The 16,950-nt window shown below is 53.3% G+C and overlaps 1 protein-coding gene across 3 annotated transcripts in view; it reads right to left on the bottom strand.

Annotated features, from left to right (window-relative positions):
* Positions 1-16,950, bottom strand: part of DELE1 (DAP3 binding cell death enhancer 1) — a 43,049-nt gene that overhangs the window by 11,371 nt on the left and 14,728 nt on the right. For 2 of the 3 annotated variants that reach the window (XM_037906229.1, XM_007056299.4), the window contains exons 6-9: positions 16,627-16,688; positions 12,982-13,099; positions 12,279-12,421; positions 9,763-9,921 (exon numbers count right to left, since the gene is read on the bottom strand). In XM_037906229.1, the coding sequence (XP_037762157.1) occupies positions 9,763-9,921; positions 12,279-12,421; positions 12,982-13,099; positions 16,627-16,688 (482 nt within the window). The remainder of the gene's footprint in view (positions 1-9,762; positions 9,922-12,278; positions 12,422-12,981; positions 13,100-16,626; positions 16,689-16,950) is intronic. The other variant, XM_043552947.1, reaches the window with a different exon arrangement.

Here is a 16,950-nt window from a genome sequence, read left to right as displayed (position 1 = left end):
GCAAGGCTCCAAAGAGGCGAGGTTTAGGAGTCTCAGTTGAGAGTTAAGACTGCAGGTTGGTTTAGGTCCTAGAGGCTAAATCTGGTGAGCTTGGCCAGGAGCGTGTGTGGCTGGAACTCCAGACCTTGCATGTCTCAGAAGTGGAGGCATTTTGAAAGCATGCAGTCTGGTGGCATGTGCTCTAACTCTTTCTAGTACTGGGATCTCAGCTACTTCTTAGCAAGAGAGAGCACAATGTAATCTCCTTGGAAGGATTCTGTGTGGAACTTTACTGACCCCTTGTACTACCCTCATGCGCTACAATAATCTAAGTGATTTATGAAACTCCTTAATCCTGTTCAGATAGTTGGTATGTCTGCACTAGCAACTGTACATGGGTACATGCACGTGGGGTTGTGCCATAACCCCATGGTCCACACCTAAACCTGACAATGATGTCTGAAGGCGAGTAAAAGGCAAGTATAAAGCTAGCACCATTGAGGGGTGTGGGTAAGTACACACTGGAGGCTGTTGCATAGCTCCATATGAGTGCCATTTTGCAGTATGGATGGGGTAAAAGTCCTCCACCCCCATTCCCACAGTGCACTGAACTCTTTTCTTCCTGACCCTTATCCAATCTATAAAGGTCCCGGTCCCCCCATTTTCACCAGTAGTAGTGAGCTGCACTGACCACATCAGAACAGCTTCCCGGTGCACTCTTTACAGATCAATACAGGTGAAAATGGATCCTGCTCCAAGAGCAGCCACTTGGTCCAGTGACCACACCTGGTTGTCAATCAACGTGTGATCGTAGTACATCATCTTCCACAATGTCGCCAGGAGTGGCAGGAACATGCACCTGTATCAGGAAATATCATGGAAGTAGGAGAGGAGGGCATTCAGCCTAGTGCCTGGAACTTATCAAGCTCTTGAGTTCAAATGCAAAAGGGCTAAAGACTTGAACAGTCACCCCAGGAGGGTTCACTGTACATGCCACTTCTATAAGGAGCTTGACTGGATGCTGCCATGGGCTCCCAGTACAGAGTCTGGAGTGGCTCACAATCCTCTCTTCAATCTCCCCAGCCTCATTGTCTGTCAGGATGCTAGTAAGGGCAAGTGCAAGGAAGCAGCAGGGACCACGGAGGATGCCCTGGAAGACCCAGCACACGAGGAGCATGTTGTTCTGCGCCCTACCTGGATGAGTCACTTAAGAAAGCCCCCGCAATCAACCGGAAGATGACCCTGCATGGTGGCAGGAACAAGAACCCCAGGCTGGTAAGGTACAACAGCCCTCCACCCTCTTCATGAACCTCCCCTCTCACTCCACTGCTGCAATCCTGATTTTAAGATCAAAGGCATTTGCAGTACTGTGCACTGACTTTTCCTCCATGGATACTATGCCATGCATTACTATGTCTGCAAGTTTGAACTGTCATGCTGAAATCATGGCAGTGTCATGCCCTGGCCTCTCACAAAAAACTTCCAACTTTCTCTCCTCCATCCAGGCCCCCCCTCCCACTCCAACCTGACAGTTATCAATCAATGATTTTACTCATTTCTGATAAACCACTATTATGCATTTGGCTAAAAGTATTTCTTAAAAAGAGATTATTAAGAAAAAACACTGCCCCTGTGTCTGTGTGTTTCTCAGCCAGTGGTCAGGTTGCAATGGTCCCAGGGCTGAGCAGACGGGGGGATGGGAGTGGGTGGGTTACACAGTTCCTGACTGGGGAAGGGAAAGTTGTAGAAAACTTATAGCTGGTTGTCTAAAGTTAGTCACAGCTGTCTTTTGTCCCCTGGAAGATTACACAGTTTCAGTGCTTCTCCCACCCCACTGATCTTACCGCCCCTTTACAAGTAGGAGCAGAACAGGGCTGGGGAGTTAGGTTCGAGAAAGAAGGGGACAGAACAGTCGTAGAAAACTTATGTTGTCTGTAGAAAAGTTAGTCACAGCAGTCCTTTCTTCTTTGACAGATTACAATTTTTTTACCATCCCTGGAGTCTGTGTTCTCCCTGCACTAAACCACGCTGCACAAGCTGGGGGAAAAGGGAACAGGAGAAGGATATGGTCTGGCGGTTGGATAAACACAGTGCAGGGTCCCTTTGCAGTGGAGAGGTGAGGGGCTTGTAGTGCTTCTCAAACTGTGACTCAAGACCATGAGTACTAACCTCAGGGAAGACTGTTAAGAAAAAGGGCACAAACCCCAAATTGGTTATGAGTTCTATACTTAGATTTCACCACTCAAGTGTGAACTCCTCAAGCACTATAGCCTTAACATGGAGTTACAGACAGTCCCCTTGAGTACTCTGATCTATCTTGCCACCCAGAGCCTGCCTTTGTGACAGATGGTCCCTTACACCAAAGATCACAGCAATATTCAGGTTATATCCAGTCCCAAAGGACCAGTCACTTACCCTGGTGTCACGGAGTCACAGGGCGATGCTCTGGAACTACTCCATACGAAGCCAGTATGGTCAGGACTCTGGGGGAGAATGCCTCCTCTCTCTGAGCATACTGTCTCCAGGGCAAGAAGCTTACACAGCTTCGACCTTCCTAGGTCTGACCTCGGAGCATTCAGCATCCCCTTTTTACACCGTGCGCTTCCCACAGCAAGTCCACACAGGCAGGGCTCCTGGGGAAGCCAGAGGGCCCTGCACCCCAACTCCACAGTCAGACATGACTCTCAGCCAGCATAAAACAGAAAGTTTATTTGTTGACAGGAACACAGCATAGAACAGAGCTTGTTCTTACAGACATCAGTGACTTTCAGCCAAGGGATTTCCCCTCTTCCAGTCCCCCCACGCAGACTGCCAGCCTCCAGCCACCCAACCTCCAACATCCCCTTGATGACCCTCCTCCTTCTCTTTGTCTCACTTCCTGGGCCAAAGGTGTCACCTGGTTGCACCCCACCTCCTGGCTATAACACTGGCACTCCCCTTAACGTGGACCACTTCCATGTCATAATCCTGAAGCTGCAGACTCCACCTCAGGAGTTTGGCATTGGCCCCTTTCATCTGGTGTAGCCACGTCAGGGGTGAATGGTCGGTGTACATGGTGAAGCGCTGCCCAAATAGATATGGCTGCAGCTTTTTAAGGGTCCATATCATCGCCAGACATTCCTTTTCTATAGCTGCATAGTTCTGCTCTCAGGGCTGCAGCTTCTTGCTCAGGTACACAGTGGGGTGTCTTTCCCCCTTTCCGTCAACCTGCATTAGCACTGCACCCAGCCCTGTGTCTGAGGTGTCGGTGAACACCATAAAGGGCTTGTCAAAGTCTGGGTTTACTAGCACCAGGCCCTTGACCAGAGCCTCCTTCAGAGGACAGAGAGCCCTCTGTCACTGCTCGGTCCAGACCACCTTATCTGGCTTACCCTTCTTACATAGCTCAGTGATGGGGGCGGCTATGGAGCTAAAGTGGGGCATGAACCTCCGGTAGTAGCCCACTATCCCAATGAAAGCCTGGACCTGCTTCTCAGTCTGGGGAGCGGGCCAATCTCTGATCACCTCCACCTTGGCTGGCTCTGGCTTTAGGCAGCCGCTCCCCACTTTGTGACCCAGGTATAACACCTCTGACATCTCAACCTTGCACTTCCCAGCTTTTATAGTCAGACCTGCATCCCGGAGCCGGTCCACCACTTGTTTAACCTAGGACACATGGTCCTCCCAGGTCTGGCTAAAAACGCAGATATCATCAATATAAGCCAGGGCAAAATTCTCCATCCCCTTGAGTAACTGGTCCACCAGGCGCTGGAAGGTGGCAGGTGTCCCCTTTAGGCTGAAAGGTAAGACCAGGAACTCGTATAACCTCAGAGGGGTGATAAAAGCAGATTTCAGCCGGTCATCCGGATCTAAAGGTACTTGCCAGTAGACCTTGGTGAGATCCATAGTAGTGAGATAACGAGCCTCCCTGCAGCTTGTCTAGAAGCTCATCAGGCCTAGGCATGGGGTAGGCATCGAACTTGGTGATGGCATTAAGCCTCCAGTAATCCACACAAAACCGGATTGACGCGTCCTTCTTGGGGATCAACACCACGGGAGAGGCCCAAGGGCCGGAAGGTGGCTGGGCAGTCTCACCTGCCCTGAGGGCCTCAGCAAAATCACACACCCAATTCCCACCAGCTAAGTACTGGTGCAGTACACTGGGAAACTAACGTACGCACAGTATTAGTATAGGACAATAAGACTCACATGCAACATAACAAGATGAATAAAACCCCACTTCATCACATCTGTCCCCCCCCTCCAAGACTGAACTGAGTGGGGCCAGCATGTCCTTCTCCTCTCTCTCCAGGTTCTGGGCTGTTTTCTCAGTGACCTAGAGCGGGGAGCATCTTACAGAAGGGTGGGCTCCTGTCTCCATCTGGTGGACAGCCAGGTTAGTGAGCCCAGGCCAGTTGGAGAACAGCTGCTGGTAGGAACCCAGCACTTCTCGGATCTCAGCCTGCTGGACAGGGGTTAGCTGGTCTGAGAGGGGAATTGGTTCTGGTAAAGGGCCAGTCCGTCTCAGGGAATAGATCCATGAGGGGGTCATCTCCCTGCTCCTGTCACTGGGCACACATGGCCAGTACCAAATTCTCCCTGTCAAAGTATGGCTTCATCATGTTGACATGGACACCCGGTGGCTGTGAGCCCGGTTAGACAGTTCCACTACATACTTCACCTCACTCAGCTGCTTGATTACCTTAAAGGGCACGTCCCAGGCAGCCTGTAGTTTGTTCTTTCTCACGGGAATGAGAACCATCACCTGGTCCCCAGTGGCACAGGAGTGGGCACGCGCTGAGCAGTTGTACCAGACCTTCTGCTTCCCTTGGGCCCTGGCTAAATTCTCCCCGGCCAAGTCCATGAGCTCAGCGAGCTTTTCTCAGAAACTCAGTACATACTCCACCACTGATTCTCCATCGGGGAAGGCCTTCCCCTCCCATTCATCCCTCATCAAGTCCAGAGGTCCCCTCACTTTCCTCCCATACAGCAACTCAAAAGGAGAGAACCCGGTTGATTCCTGGGGCACTTCCTGGTTCGCGAACAGCAGGTGGCGTAAATACTTGTCCCAGTCCTGTGGGTGATGGTTCATAAAGGTTTTCAGCATCATCTTTAGCGTCCCATTGAACCTCTCCACCAGCCCGTTGGACTGAAGATGATATGCTGAGGCCCAGGTATGTCAGACTCCACATTTCTCCCACAAGAACCAAAGCAGAGTTGACATGAAATTGGAGCCCTGGTCTGTAAGGACCTCCTTGGGGAACCCAACTCTGCTGAAAATGGTCAGCAGTGCGTCTGCCACAGTGTCTGCCTCGATAGAGGACAAGGCCACCACCTCAGGATAGCGAGTAGCGAAATCTATCACCACCAGCATGTATTTTTTCCCTGTCCGAGTTACCTTGCTGAGGGGTCCCACTATGTATACGGCCACCTTCTGGAAAGGCTCCTCTATGATGGGCAGGGGCTTCAAAGCTGCTTCCCCCTTGTCCCGGACCTTCCCCACCCTCTGGCAGGGGTCGCAGAACCTAAGTACTGCTGGACGGCATCAAAGACCCCAGGCCAGTAAAAGTTCTGTAGCAGCCTCTGCCTTGTGCGCTGGATTCCCTGGTGTTCTGAGAGAGGGAAATCGTAGGCCAGGTACAGTAGCCTGTGGCAGTACTTCTGGGGCACCACCAGCTGCCTCCTGATCCCCCACGGTTCCACTTCCCCTTGGGGAGCCCATTCCTGGTATGGGAATCCCTTCTTCCACAGGAATCTCTCCCGGCAGCCTTCCCCCAGGGATTTAGCTGTGCTGCGGCCAGCAAGTTCCCTCAGCTTCTCTAAGGAGGGATCCTTCTGCAGCTCAGCCTGGAATTCAGCGGATGGGGAAGGGATGGGGATCTGCTCCCTCTCAGTGGCTGGGTCCAAGGCCCAGTCCTGTCCCCAGTGACTCCTTTCCCGCCGGGGTAGGGACCTGTGTCCCCAGCAGGGCACCACCCCCGGTGTCAGGGCAAAGTGCCCTTTGCTGGGTCTGGCTACGGGTGATGACTAGGGTGCTCTGGGGGCCGCCTGGCCAATTCACCAGGTCATCCCCCATCAGCACCTCAGTTGGCAATTGATGGTGCACCCCACATCTTTGGGCCCCTCCTTGGCCTCCCATTTCAGATGTACCCTCGCCACGGGTACCTTAAACGGGGGCCCACACGTGCCCGTCAGGGTTAGGTAGGTGTTGGGCACCACCTGGTCTGGGGCCACCACCTCGGGCCGGGCCAGCGTCACCTCAACGCAGGTGTCCCAGTACCCAGTGACCTGCTTCCCATCCACCTCCAGGGGAATGAGGCACTCACTCCTCAGGGGCAACCCCACACCCACAGTGTAGACTGAGAACTTTGAATCCAGAGCATCAAGCCTCCCAGAGGAGCTGGCCTGGGAGACTCCTCCCACTTGGGCCATTGCTAAACTGCCAGCCCCTCCTGCCTGGGGAGCCAATCCCTCCTCCGGTTGGGCTCCCACCCAGTTAACGCTTTGAGGGCTCAATTTGCTCATCCTGTCCCTGAGCTTTTGGCACCGGCACCATCTGTGGCCCTTCTGCCCACAGTAATTACACCTCAGGTCCAGTTGGTCCCCTGGGGCTGGTTGGTCAGCTCTGGTATTGGCTGTGCCTCTCGGGAGGGATTTATCCAAGACTCCCTTCAGGGAAGCCCCTGGGTGACCCCCCTTCTGCACTGATGTGGGCCTGTCTCCCTGGAATTCCATTCCATATCCCGACCTGCTGTCTACAAACTCGTCAGCCAGCAGCCCTGCGCAGCGCAGGTCCTTCAGCCTCTTGTCCACCAGCCACATCCTCAGGTCAGAGGAATAGAGTTCATATAGTCGCTCCAGCCCCATCAGTTCAATCATGTCCTCCTTGGTCTGGGCACCAGCCCCGTTCACCCACTTGCAGGTGTATTCCCCCATCAGCGTGACCAGTTCCAGATAGGTCATCTCCTGGGTCTTCTGCATACTCCGGAACCTTTTCCTGTATGCCTCAGGGGTAGCTCAAACTTGTGCAGCAGGGCTTGTTTGAACAGTTCATAGTCCCCTGCTTCCACCTCGTCCATCTGGCTGAACATCTCTATGGCTTTGGGACCCAGTAAGGGGGTGAGATGCCAAAACCTGTCTGCAGGGTCACCCTGGTGTACACTGCAGGCCTTCTCAAAGGTAGTGAGGAAGGCATCTATAACATCCCCTTCCTTAAACGGAGGCAACATTTTTATATCAGTTTCCTGTGGGCTTAGCCACCCTGGGCCCATCCCCACTCATCACGGTAGGGGTCTCTCTGCTTCTCAGCTCCGCCACCGCCAGTTCATGCTGCCTCTGTCTCTCATGGTCCTGCCGTTCCTTCGCACGGTCCTCCAGCTCTTTCAGTTTCAGTTCCATTTCCAACTCCAACCGGGAACTCAGTTGGGAAGATCGATCCTGGGGCTGCCTGGCTGCTTTCAGCCCCTCCTGCATCCCTGGTTGGGTCAGTGGCTGGGATGACCCCTGGGGCTGCCTGGCTGCTCCCAGCCTCTCTCGCGGCCCCCGCTGGGTCAGGAACCAGCTCCTCAGAGCAATCATTCTCTTCCAACTGGGCAATCAGCTGTGCCTTGGTGAATCGTCCAGTGTGCAGCCCTCTCTCTCTACACAGCTCTACAATGTCCTTCTTAAGGAGATGGTTATAGGCCATCTCCATGCTATTCCCACATGGTCATGGACTCACAGGCCTGTGCTCTCTGAGCTCCCCACGATCCCTGGGAGGAACCCCTTCAGTGCGATAGCCCTTCTCGGGGGGCCACACTCTCTCGGGGATTAAGCCGTAAACTCCTCTGCCTCCTGGAACTGCACTTCTCGGAGACTCCAGCATGCCCATCTCTTGCTAATCCCCCTTTGTTTTACTGCTCCCCAGTCACTTACTGCAGGATGTTCTGTCCACGGGATGCAGTTTGATCCCACCACTGCCACCAGTTGTCACGGAGTCACCGAGTGATGATCTGGAACTACTCCATACGAAACCAGTCAGGACTCTGGGGGAGCATGCCTCCTCTCTCTGAGCATACTGTCTCCAGGGCAAGAAGCTTACACAGCTTCGACCTTCCTGGGTCTGACCTTGGAGCATTCAGCATCCCCTTTGCGCACCATGCGATTCCCACAGCGAGTCCACACAGGCGGGGCTCCTGGGGAAGCCAGAGGGCCCTGCACCCCAACTCCACAGTCAGACGTGACTCTCAGCCAGTATAAAACAGAAAGTTTATTCATTGACAGGAACACAGCGTAGAACAGAGCTTGTTATTACAGACATCAGTGACTTTCAGCCAAGTCCATCTTGGGAATCCGGGGTCAGACTCATTTATGTCCCAGTATGGAGGTGGTTCCTGAAGAAGTCGGAATGTTATAACTGTAGGTGAGAGGACATGCTAAAGTCTTGCCTGGTGGGTGGAAGGCTGAAATCCCAGCTGACCTGAGCAAGAGTCCAGATTGTGTGGAGTGAAACAGGTAGTCCTGGATGAGGGGAAGAGAGGATCTGATGGAAACCCTCTTCCACCTCACAGAGCAGGGATTTCTGGTGAGACGCTCCTGCTCTCCAGCTAAACCTCTTGGACCTCTGCAGGACAACTACAGTCCCAGTGGGTCAAGCAGCATCTGGCTCAGACTCAGGGCAGGATGCAGAATCTGGCCCTACTCAAGAGACAGCAGATCCAGGTTGGATAAAAGAATCCAGTGGCAGGTCCAGCAGGTTGGAAAAGTCCATACTGGGCAGAGAGCAGCACGTTGGCCCGGTCCACTGCCTGGCAACGAGGACTGGGGGCTGCCTGGTTTCAGTCCAGGAGGTGTGGTCTGCTAGAAACCCAGGGTTGTTTCTGCCCCAGGAGCAGAGCAGGCTGCAGGTGGCATTGTGTGCTCCCCATCCCAAGATCCGAGCACTGGTTAGTGAGTGTCTGAGCACTCCCTGCTGTGGGAACGTCTCAGGCAGCTCTCTGCCCAGAAAAGGTGAGACGCGGTGAGTTTGATGTGATGATGGACACTACCATCATGTGAGCTGAACCAGCTGAGACAGACGCTGACCTCTGGCAGTGAGACCTGCCCTTTGCCTTCTGGGGATCAGCAGGTTGCCTTTGTGCAGATCGCTGTCAGGGATCTCTGCTTGGCAGCTGAAAGGGGGATGTGTCCCTATTGGCAAGCTTCTTTTGGGCATGGAATATGAAAGGCTGCTGGTGTCAGAATCCACAATACAGGACTAAGAGCTTGACACCGCCTCCTGGATGCTTGGCATTGGGGAGGAGCCCTCTTGAGGGCCTGTTGACAGCTGGCTCCTCGTGCCTCTCTCCTTGTTTGAGCTTAGTAAAGGCCTAATCCAAGGGGAATCAACGATGACAGAAAAGGCACTGAGTGTGCATGTCCACCACAGGCCTAGCACTGTAATAGAAGCAGGGGGCTTGGACTTACCTGAACAAAGAGCTGCACACTGGAGTGGGGAAAGCTCACCACAACTCTGACACACAGGAACCAAAACAACCTAGCATAGAGCCAAACACCAAGGCTTCTACATGCCTAAAAATACAAGGGCAGGAACAAACCTTGGTGAGGCGGTGACACTAATGCGCCACAGCAACTAGCTGACTCTGACATGCCCCGTATATAGGGGGGTGGGGGGGACAGGAGGTGCAAGGACACAGGCAGGGTTTCCCCCAACCCCATGGACACTGCCCTACAGAGATTCGGTGCTGTGCAGAGGGGGTTCCCTGGTGGCTCCATGCTACTCAAACACTCAGCCTTAGCAATAACTCATGTGCTGCAGACACTCACCTCCACTAGCCCTGCTGCAGCTGCCTGCTCCAGCAGAGCCACTGCCTTCTGCATGTCAGCCCCTTCAGTTTTGGGCCCATGGCATAAGAGGAACCTGGCATAGCGGTACTGGGCCATGGGGTGCCCATTGCTGCCTGCACGATGGTAATAGAAGGCTGCCTGGAAACAGAGAAACACCATCATGAGTGCCCGGAGGTATGCGTGCCAGGCTGCGTTGTCCCAGGCACCTTTGTGAGGAGGCTGCCACTCTCCAATACTTACCCAGCCTGGCAAGGACACCACAGCATGCATCTGCATCCAAACCCCTTTGCCGGTTCTCATCACAAGCTATGCATACTCTCCCAGGCAGCCATTAGCAGAAATACCCTCCCTACCTGTGCAGCCTCCTAGAATCATAGAATATTAGGGTTGGAAGAGACCTCAGGAGGTCATCTAGTCCAATCCCCTGCTCAAAGCAGGACCAACACTAACTAAATCATCCCAGCCAGGGCTTTGTCAAGCCGGGCCTTAAAAACCTTTAAGGATGGAGATTCCACCACCTCTCTAGGTAACCCATTCCAGTGCTTCACCACCCTCCTAGTGAAATAGTGTTTCCTAATATCCAACCTAGACCTCCCACTTTGCAACTTGAGACTACTGCTTCTTGTTCTATCACCTCCTTCACACTCAGCGCCCTGCAGATCCCAGACATGCACCAGAAACATGAGACTATTCGGGTGAGATCCTGCTTCTCAGGTATGATCATCAGGGAGAGAACTGACTATGGGAGACACGCAGCCTCTCCCCAAGTGTGCACCATCCCTCAGGAACACCCCATCCCCAAGCATACACAGCACATGCCTGCACCACTGCCTCATACACAATCACACCCGTTCTGCTATTCAAATGCCATCACATTACAGTCCTGTGCTAGCTGCAGCAACTGCTCACATAGGAGAGTGAAAGTAGGGAAATGGGATAATTGGCAGCTGGGGACTGCACCCTCTTTTCCTAGCCACAACCCCTATTCCACAGGGGGTGGCATAGGGCTAGCTACACCAAAGAATCTTCTATGCCTTGGGACTGGCACAATGACCAACTAAGCTGGTTTTGCAGTTCCTTTGCACCAGCTGAGTGGCACAAAATAGCCACAGCAGGGGCACTGCTATAACCAATGTTCCCTAGGTTCAAGATGTGCATCTCAGTGCACCCACACAAAGCTGCTGGGAGGTGGTTCAGGCAGGACATGGCTCCTGCACATGTGGTGGTGTTTTACATATGTACCATACGGTAACAGTACTCTCCCAGCCACTACTAATGCTGCATACATAAGTGTATGGAACAGGGCCTGGGAAGGTCCATTTGAAAAGGACAGGGCTGCAAAGGAGCCCAGTCTCCTCCCATGAGGGGCAGTCCTCCCAAAGCACACATGCCATTGAAGCCTATACTGGCACACATGTAGCCTTAGCTTTAGCATCTCCCGATGGGAAGGTGTTTGACTCTGCAGCCCTAACCTTCCCTCCTAGGAGTTTCCTGGCTGGAATAATTAACAGTTTCCATTTACGTGTACAATACCTCCCACTAGAGTCCTGCAGCGGGACTGGAATCCTGTGGGTCCTGCAGGACCCGCTGCGATAATAGCAGGAGTGGGATAAAAATTCAAGGAACAATGTGGGAGCGAGTGAGAGTGAGTACTGCAGGGCGGGATGGGAGCAGGATTAAAAAACAGTCCTCCATCACCACAAACATAAACACCCCAGCCAGCAGTGGTTGCTCTCTGGCCCCCAGCTCTGAGGGAGAGCCCCCGTTGCCAACCTATCTACGCCTGGAGATGGCGGAGCGTGGGGGCTTCCCATCCCCTTTGCATGATAACACAGTGGCTCTTCAGCCATTTGCATGGAGGGTTAGAGGTTTCTAATCCCTTTGCGAGGAGAAGGGAAGATGCTGGGGTTGCTCATCTCCTCGTAGGAGTGCATGAGGACTCTGACCCCTCTGTATCGGTGATTTGGGCTGGTTGGGCGGTCCCCATCCCATTGCATGGGGATCTAGGGAGTGGGTGGATGCTGGTGGGGAAACATCTGCTGAGCGCAGCACATCCAGCCATTGCAAGGACAGTTTTAGAGCCCTGCAGTGGGACTGGAATCCTGCGGGTCCTGCAGGATCCACTGCCACAATAGCAGGAGCGGGATAAAAATTCAAGAAACAATGTGAGCGTGGGTGGGAGTGGGTACTGCGGATCTGAACAGGAGTGGGATTAAAAAAATAGTCCTGCACAGGGCTCTACTACCTACCCCAGGACTTCTGAGGGCCCCCCCACAAACCCAAGGGTTGCAGGGTGCCCCTGCGCTGACAGGCATTCTTTGATGCACACAAGGGTATAGATGGGATCAGTGCCTTGCTCCCTGAGGCAAGGGACCTTGGAGCAAAGTGTCTCACAGGCACTCCCTCTCCACCACTGCTCCTACTCATGCTGCTACTCAGCCTCCTGGTAGTGCAAGTGTATGTGTGAGGGGAGGGCTCTCCATGCCACCAGGTACCTTTGCCAGGTCTTTCTCCGTGCCTCTGCCATGCTCGTAACAAAGGCCCACGTTGAACTGGGCTTTGCTGTAGCCCCGATCTGCTGCCAGCTTGAAGCAGGAATAGGCTGCCCTGTCGTGGCCATTACTCACACTCTCAATCCCTGGGGAGGGAACAGTGCATGTTCAGCAAAGCAGCACAAAGGCATCAGGCAGGACAGAATCATGGAGCTCATCGTGTCCCACCCATAGCAGCTTGCCTCACTGCACCCTGCAAAGTTTGCCAACTCTTGGCCCCACCCCACCTCAAGCCATGGAGTTTAGAAGTCGGGAGGGACCAATGACCCGGCCCTATGTTAGGGGAGGGGTTCTCTAGCCTCATCACCAGCCTCTCCAATGTTCCAGGCTCCCTGTCATTTCATTTCCCACAGTTCATTGCAAAGCTGGGTGAATTCCAGTAAGAGGTGGCACAGAAGACTCTGCAAAGGCTGACAATGGTTGCAGGAACCCCACCCTCTGGACAGGTAACGGGGCCGTGACAACAGCCAACTCACACAAAGAACACCTGGGAACCATTACTAGTGCTGCAGATTCCATAGACTACAACAGCAAGAGGCTTCCCAACATATTTGAGGTCCTCCAAAAAGGAGAGGGTGTGTGGGTGTCCCTGTCTCTATTCCTGCTATCTGCAGTTTAGGACATAATGAAGCCTGGTCCACATTACCAAGGATATTGAGTGCAATGGAAACGCTGACCCGGAACACCTGCTGCAGCTGGGTAGCTGCTTCCTCCAGGCGTTCCTGCTGTGCTGGCTTCCCCTGGAGAGTGGAAAATGACAGCCCCTAAGAAGGAAGAGAATTAGAGGAGTGTTAGCAAGCCCCCCGAATCTCATGACAGCTCCTGTCATGGCTGCCAGAGCACCGTCCCCACATTAGGGCCACAGTATACCAAACCAGGTTGTCATGACGTTTGTGCTCTAAGACAGGGGTCTCCAAACTACGGCTGGCCCGCAGGCCGGATTCGGCCCGGGGCTTCCATTTGTCCGGCCCTCCCACCAACAGGGGAGAAGCGAACAGCTGAGTAGGCACGCAGAGCAGGCAGGGGAAGGGGCCGCCGGCAGCAGCTCATGCAGGGCGGCAGCACAGCTGAGCTGTGCAGAAGGGTGAGTGCCTCTGGGAGCCAGTGTCCCCCGCAAAAAGGGAGCAAAGTTAGGGGAGAGTCGTTGCTGCAGCTGAGCAGGTACAGGGAGAAGCAAACAGGCAGGCTGCAGCTGAGTAGGCACGCCGAGCAGGCAGGGGGAGGGGCTGCCGGCAGCAGCTTGCACGGGTGGCAGGGGTAGCTCAGCTGAGCTGTGCGGAGGGGTGAGTGCCCCTGGGAGCCAGTGTCCCCCCAAAAGGGGAGCCAACTTAGGGGAAAGTTGCTGCTGCAGCCGAGCAGGCACGGACCCCTGCCTTAGAACAAAAATACAAGCCAGATGCTTAATTACATCGCCAATAAATGGAGAAAAGAAAATGAAAATTAACAATTTCATAATGGTTAAATTTTAACTACAGCGCTAATAGAACCAAACAGTCCCAACCAGCAATGGGAACCTGGAGCTTCTCTTACCAAAGTACAGCCAAATTTTCAACCTTTTGTCATTTTCTTCAGCAGAGCAGGCACGCCTAGCAGGCACAGGGAGAAGAGAGCAGGCACAAGGCAGAGCAGACCCAAAAAGGGGAGCCAACTTACAGTATCTGCATCGATTAACTTTTAAACCTGATTTAGAATTTAATGCAACACTGACACAGTAGAGTAGTGTTGTTTTTTTAACGATTTTGCGTACATTTTTGCATATATTTAATTTCTTTCACAGTCACTTTGGCCCGCAAAGCCCCTTCAAATATCTAATATGGCCCTCGTCTCATAAAGTTTGGAGACCCCGGCTCTAAGAGGTGACAAAAACCTCCCCACCCAGTCCCATCAGGCTAGGGAGCTGTCTCAACACACCCACAATGCCACCCTGCTCAGCACCCTCAGGCCGGGGAGTCGCATCGAAGTGCCCCCAACCCCAAACATGGTCCTCAGGCCAGGTAAGCCACGTCAACGCTCCCCTAGCCCACCCAAACAGCCCCTGCAAGCCAGAGGTTCCAGCTCAACATTCCCCGGGTCCCATGCGGGCTCCTCAGGCCAGGGGAGCCACATCGACGTTCCCCTAACATGGTGCCAGCTAGACCCTTCTCCAGCCCGGAGCAGACCCCTCAGGCCAGGGGAGTGCTGCGCCACCTCTTACTCAGCAGCAGCTCCATAGAATCCAGGAGAGCCCTGAAAAGGCAGTCAGTAAACCTCCCACACAGAAATACATAGAATCATAGAATATCAGGGTTGGAAGAGACCTCAGGAGGTCATCTAGTCCAACCCCAAGCTCAAAGCAGGACCAATCCCCAACTAAATCATCCCAGACAGGGCTTTGTCAAGCCTGATCTAAAAATATCTAAGGAAGGAGATTCCACCACCTCCCTAGGTAACACATTCCAGTGCTTCACCAACCTCCTAGTGAAAAAGTTTTTCCTAATATCCAACCTAAACCTTCCCCACTGCAACTTGAGACCATTACTCCTTGTTCTCTCATCTGCTACCACCGAGAACAGTCTAGATCCATCCACTTTGGAACCCCCTTTCAGGTAGTTGAAAGCAGCTATCAAATCCCCCCTCTTTCTTCTCTTCCGCAGACTAAACAATCCCAGTTCCTTCAGTCCCTCCTCATAAGTCATGTATTTCAGTCCCCTAATCATTTTTGTTGCCCTCCGCTGGACACTTTCCAATTTTTCCACATCCTTCTTGTAGTGTGAGGCCCAAAACTGGACACAGTACTCCAGATGAGGCCTCACCAATGTTGAATAGAGGGGAACTATCATGTCCCTCGATCTGCTGGCAATGCCCCTACTTCTGTTGGCAATGCCCCTACCCCTGCTCCTCCCATTCCCAGGTCAGGTTCAGCAGCATAGGCAGCATCTCCCTTCAGCAAACATGGAGCAGCCCATTTCCTGGCACTCTAAATCATTCAAACTTAAATAGCCTGTCAGCTAAATAAATCAGCTCCCTCCTCCCCCATTGTCCTTGTTTTATGGCTTTTTCCTCACTTCCCTGCTAATTAGCAGCATCCCCTAATTTGCCTAGTCAGGAGAGGGAGGGAGCCAGGCCTGGAGTAATTGTTTCCTAGTATCTATGATACAGTTTGGTGCCACCAAGTGGCAGCAGTGCACGCTTCATCTAATTTCAGATTAGCTGCATGCTACTATTTACAATGCAGTTCAAATCAGGAGAGGAAGGATGGAGAGGCCCCTTCTCACCCAGCAGGTTTGCTTCCCACCGGTCAGTCAGAGCAACTCTCAGTCAACAGAAATATAGGGATCTTTTCACTCCTGCAAGCCCTGCAGAGCTGGCCCAGCCATGGAACAGGGAGCTGGGTCCATCCCTCAGGACTCTGCAGAGTCAGCTCAACCACAGGGGAGGGAAAAAACAGTGCAGAAGTATGTAATTAAAGATTGTACAATAATACAGATACAGGAAGGGGTCTTGAACTAAGGCAGCCTTGATTCTGATATTTCCTAATATTTTGTGCTTGAGTTTGCAACCTTAATGTTCTTTGAGTGCACTTTGTGTGATATGTACGTACAATGGGGTCCTGATCAATGTTCCCTCTAATTTTTTACATCCGTGTGCGGAATGAATTTTGTTATGTGCACTAATATGGAGGTGATGTGTGGCGGGGTGGGGCTGAGGGGTTCAGTGTGGGAGGGGCTCAGGGCTGGAGCAAAGGGTTGGGGTGTGGGCTCTGGGGTGGGGCCAGGGATTAGGGGTTTGAGGTGCGGGAGGGGGCTCAGGGCTGGATCAGAGGGTTGGGGTGCGGCAGGGGGGGTGAGGGTTCTGGGGTGGGGCTGGGGACGAGGGGTTTGGGGTGCAGGCTGCTGTAGGGGAGTGGGGCCGTGGGAGAGGTGCCTCTCCCTGCTGCAGCCCTGCATGCCCCCTACCTCTCTCCTCTCCAGTCCAGGACCCTGTGGCTGCGCACCTGCATGGCCCTTGATAGCCTGCTGTGCAGCCATGCAGCTTAGAAGGAACTTAGGTCCTGATCCTGACTGGGCCCTATTGGCAGCGTGTTCCCACAGCACTAGTGTGTGTGCTGTGCAGACTCCTAGGGCAGGATGCCACTACACACAACCTGTGGAAAGGGGGCAGAAGTGCCATAGCTATGACTCCTGCTCTGTGACCATGACTCTCCCAGGACATGGTGCATCAGTCAGGCTGTACTGGAAAGAGCACTGACTACGTGCTTTGGGACAAGCTCCTTCTAAAGCCAAATATTCACAGAGAAACAAAGAGACTGTACCTGTGCACTGCAGTGGGCTGGCCCCAGGCTGGTGTTGCAGCTCTCAGGGAATGGACGCTCCCCTGCAAGGAGAGATCAGGGTAAGGCATGGGCCCGAGACAGACCAGGAATCCTGCAACCCCTCTGCCTCCCTCCTTCCACTCCACCCCACTCTGGAGAATTGGATCCTATCCCTGTTCTGCAACAAAGTTCCTGTAGGATGCTAGGCAAATCACTGCAATCAAACTTTCACACTCATTGCATGTTCCTCATTTCCTGGGTGTCTTATCTGAGCCCCTTGGGTCTGATTTGCAGAAGCTCTGAGCGCCCACAGCTGTAACTGAA

This window comes from Chelonia mydas, chromosome 8 (assembly GCF_015237465.2).
Source record: "Chelonia mydas isolate rCheMyd1 chromosome 8, rCheMyd1.pri.v2, whole genome shotgun sequence".
Taxonomy (NCBI): domain Eukaryota; kingdom Metazoa; phylum Chordata; order Testudines; family Cheloniidae; genus Chelonia; species Chelonia mydas.
This window is presented reverse-complemented; position numbering and strand designations above follow the sequence as displayed.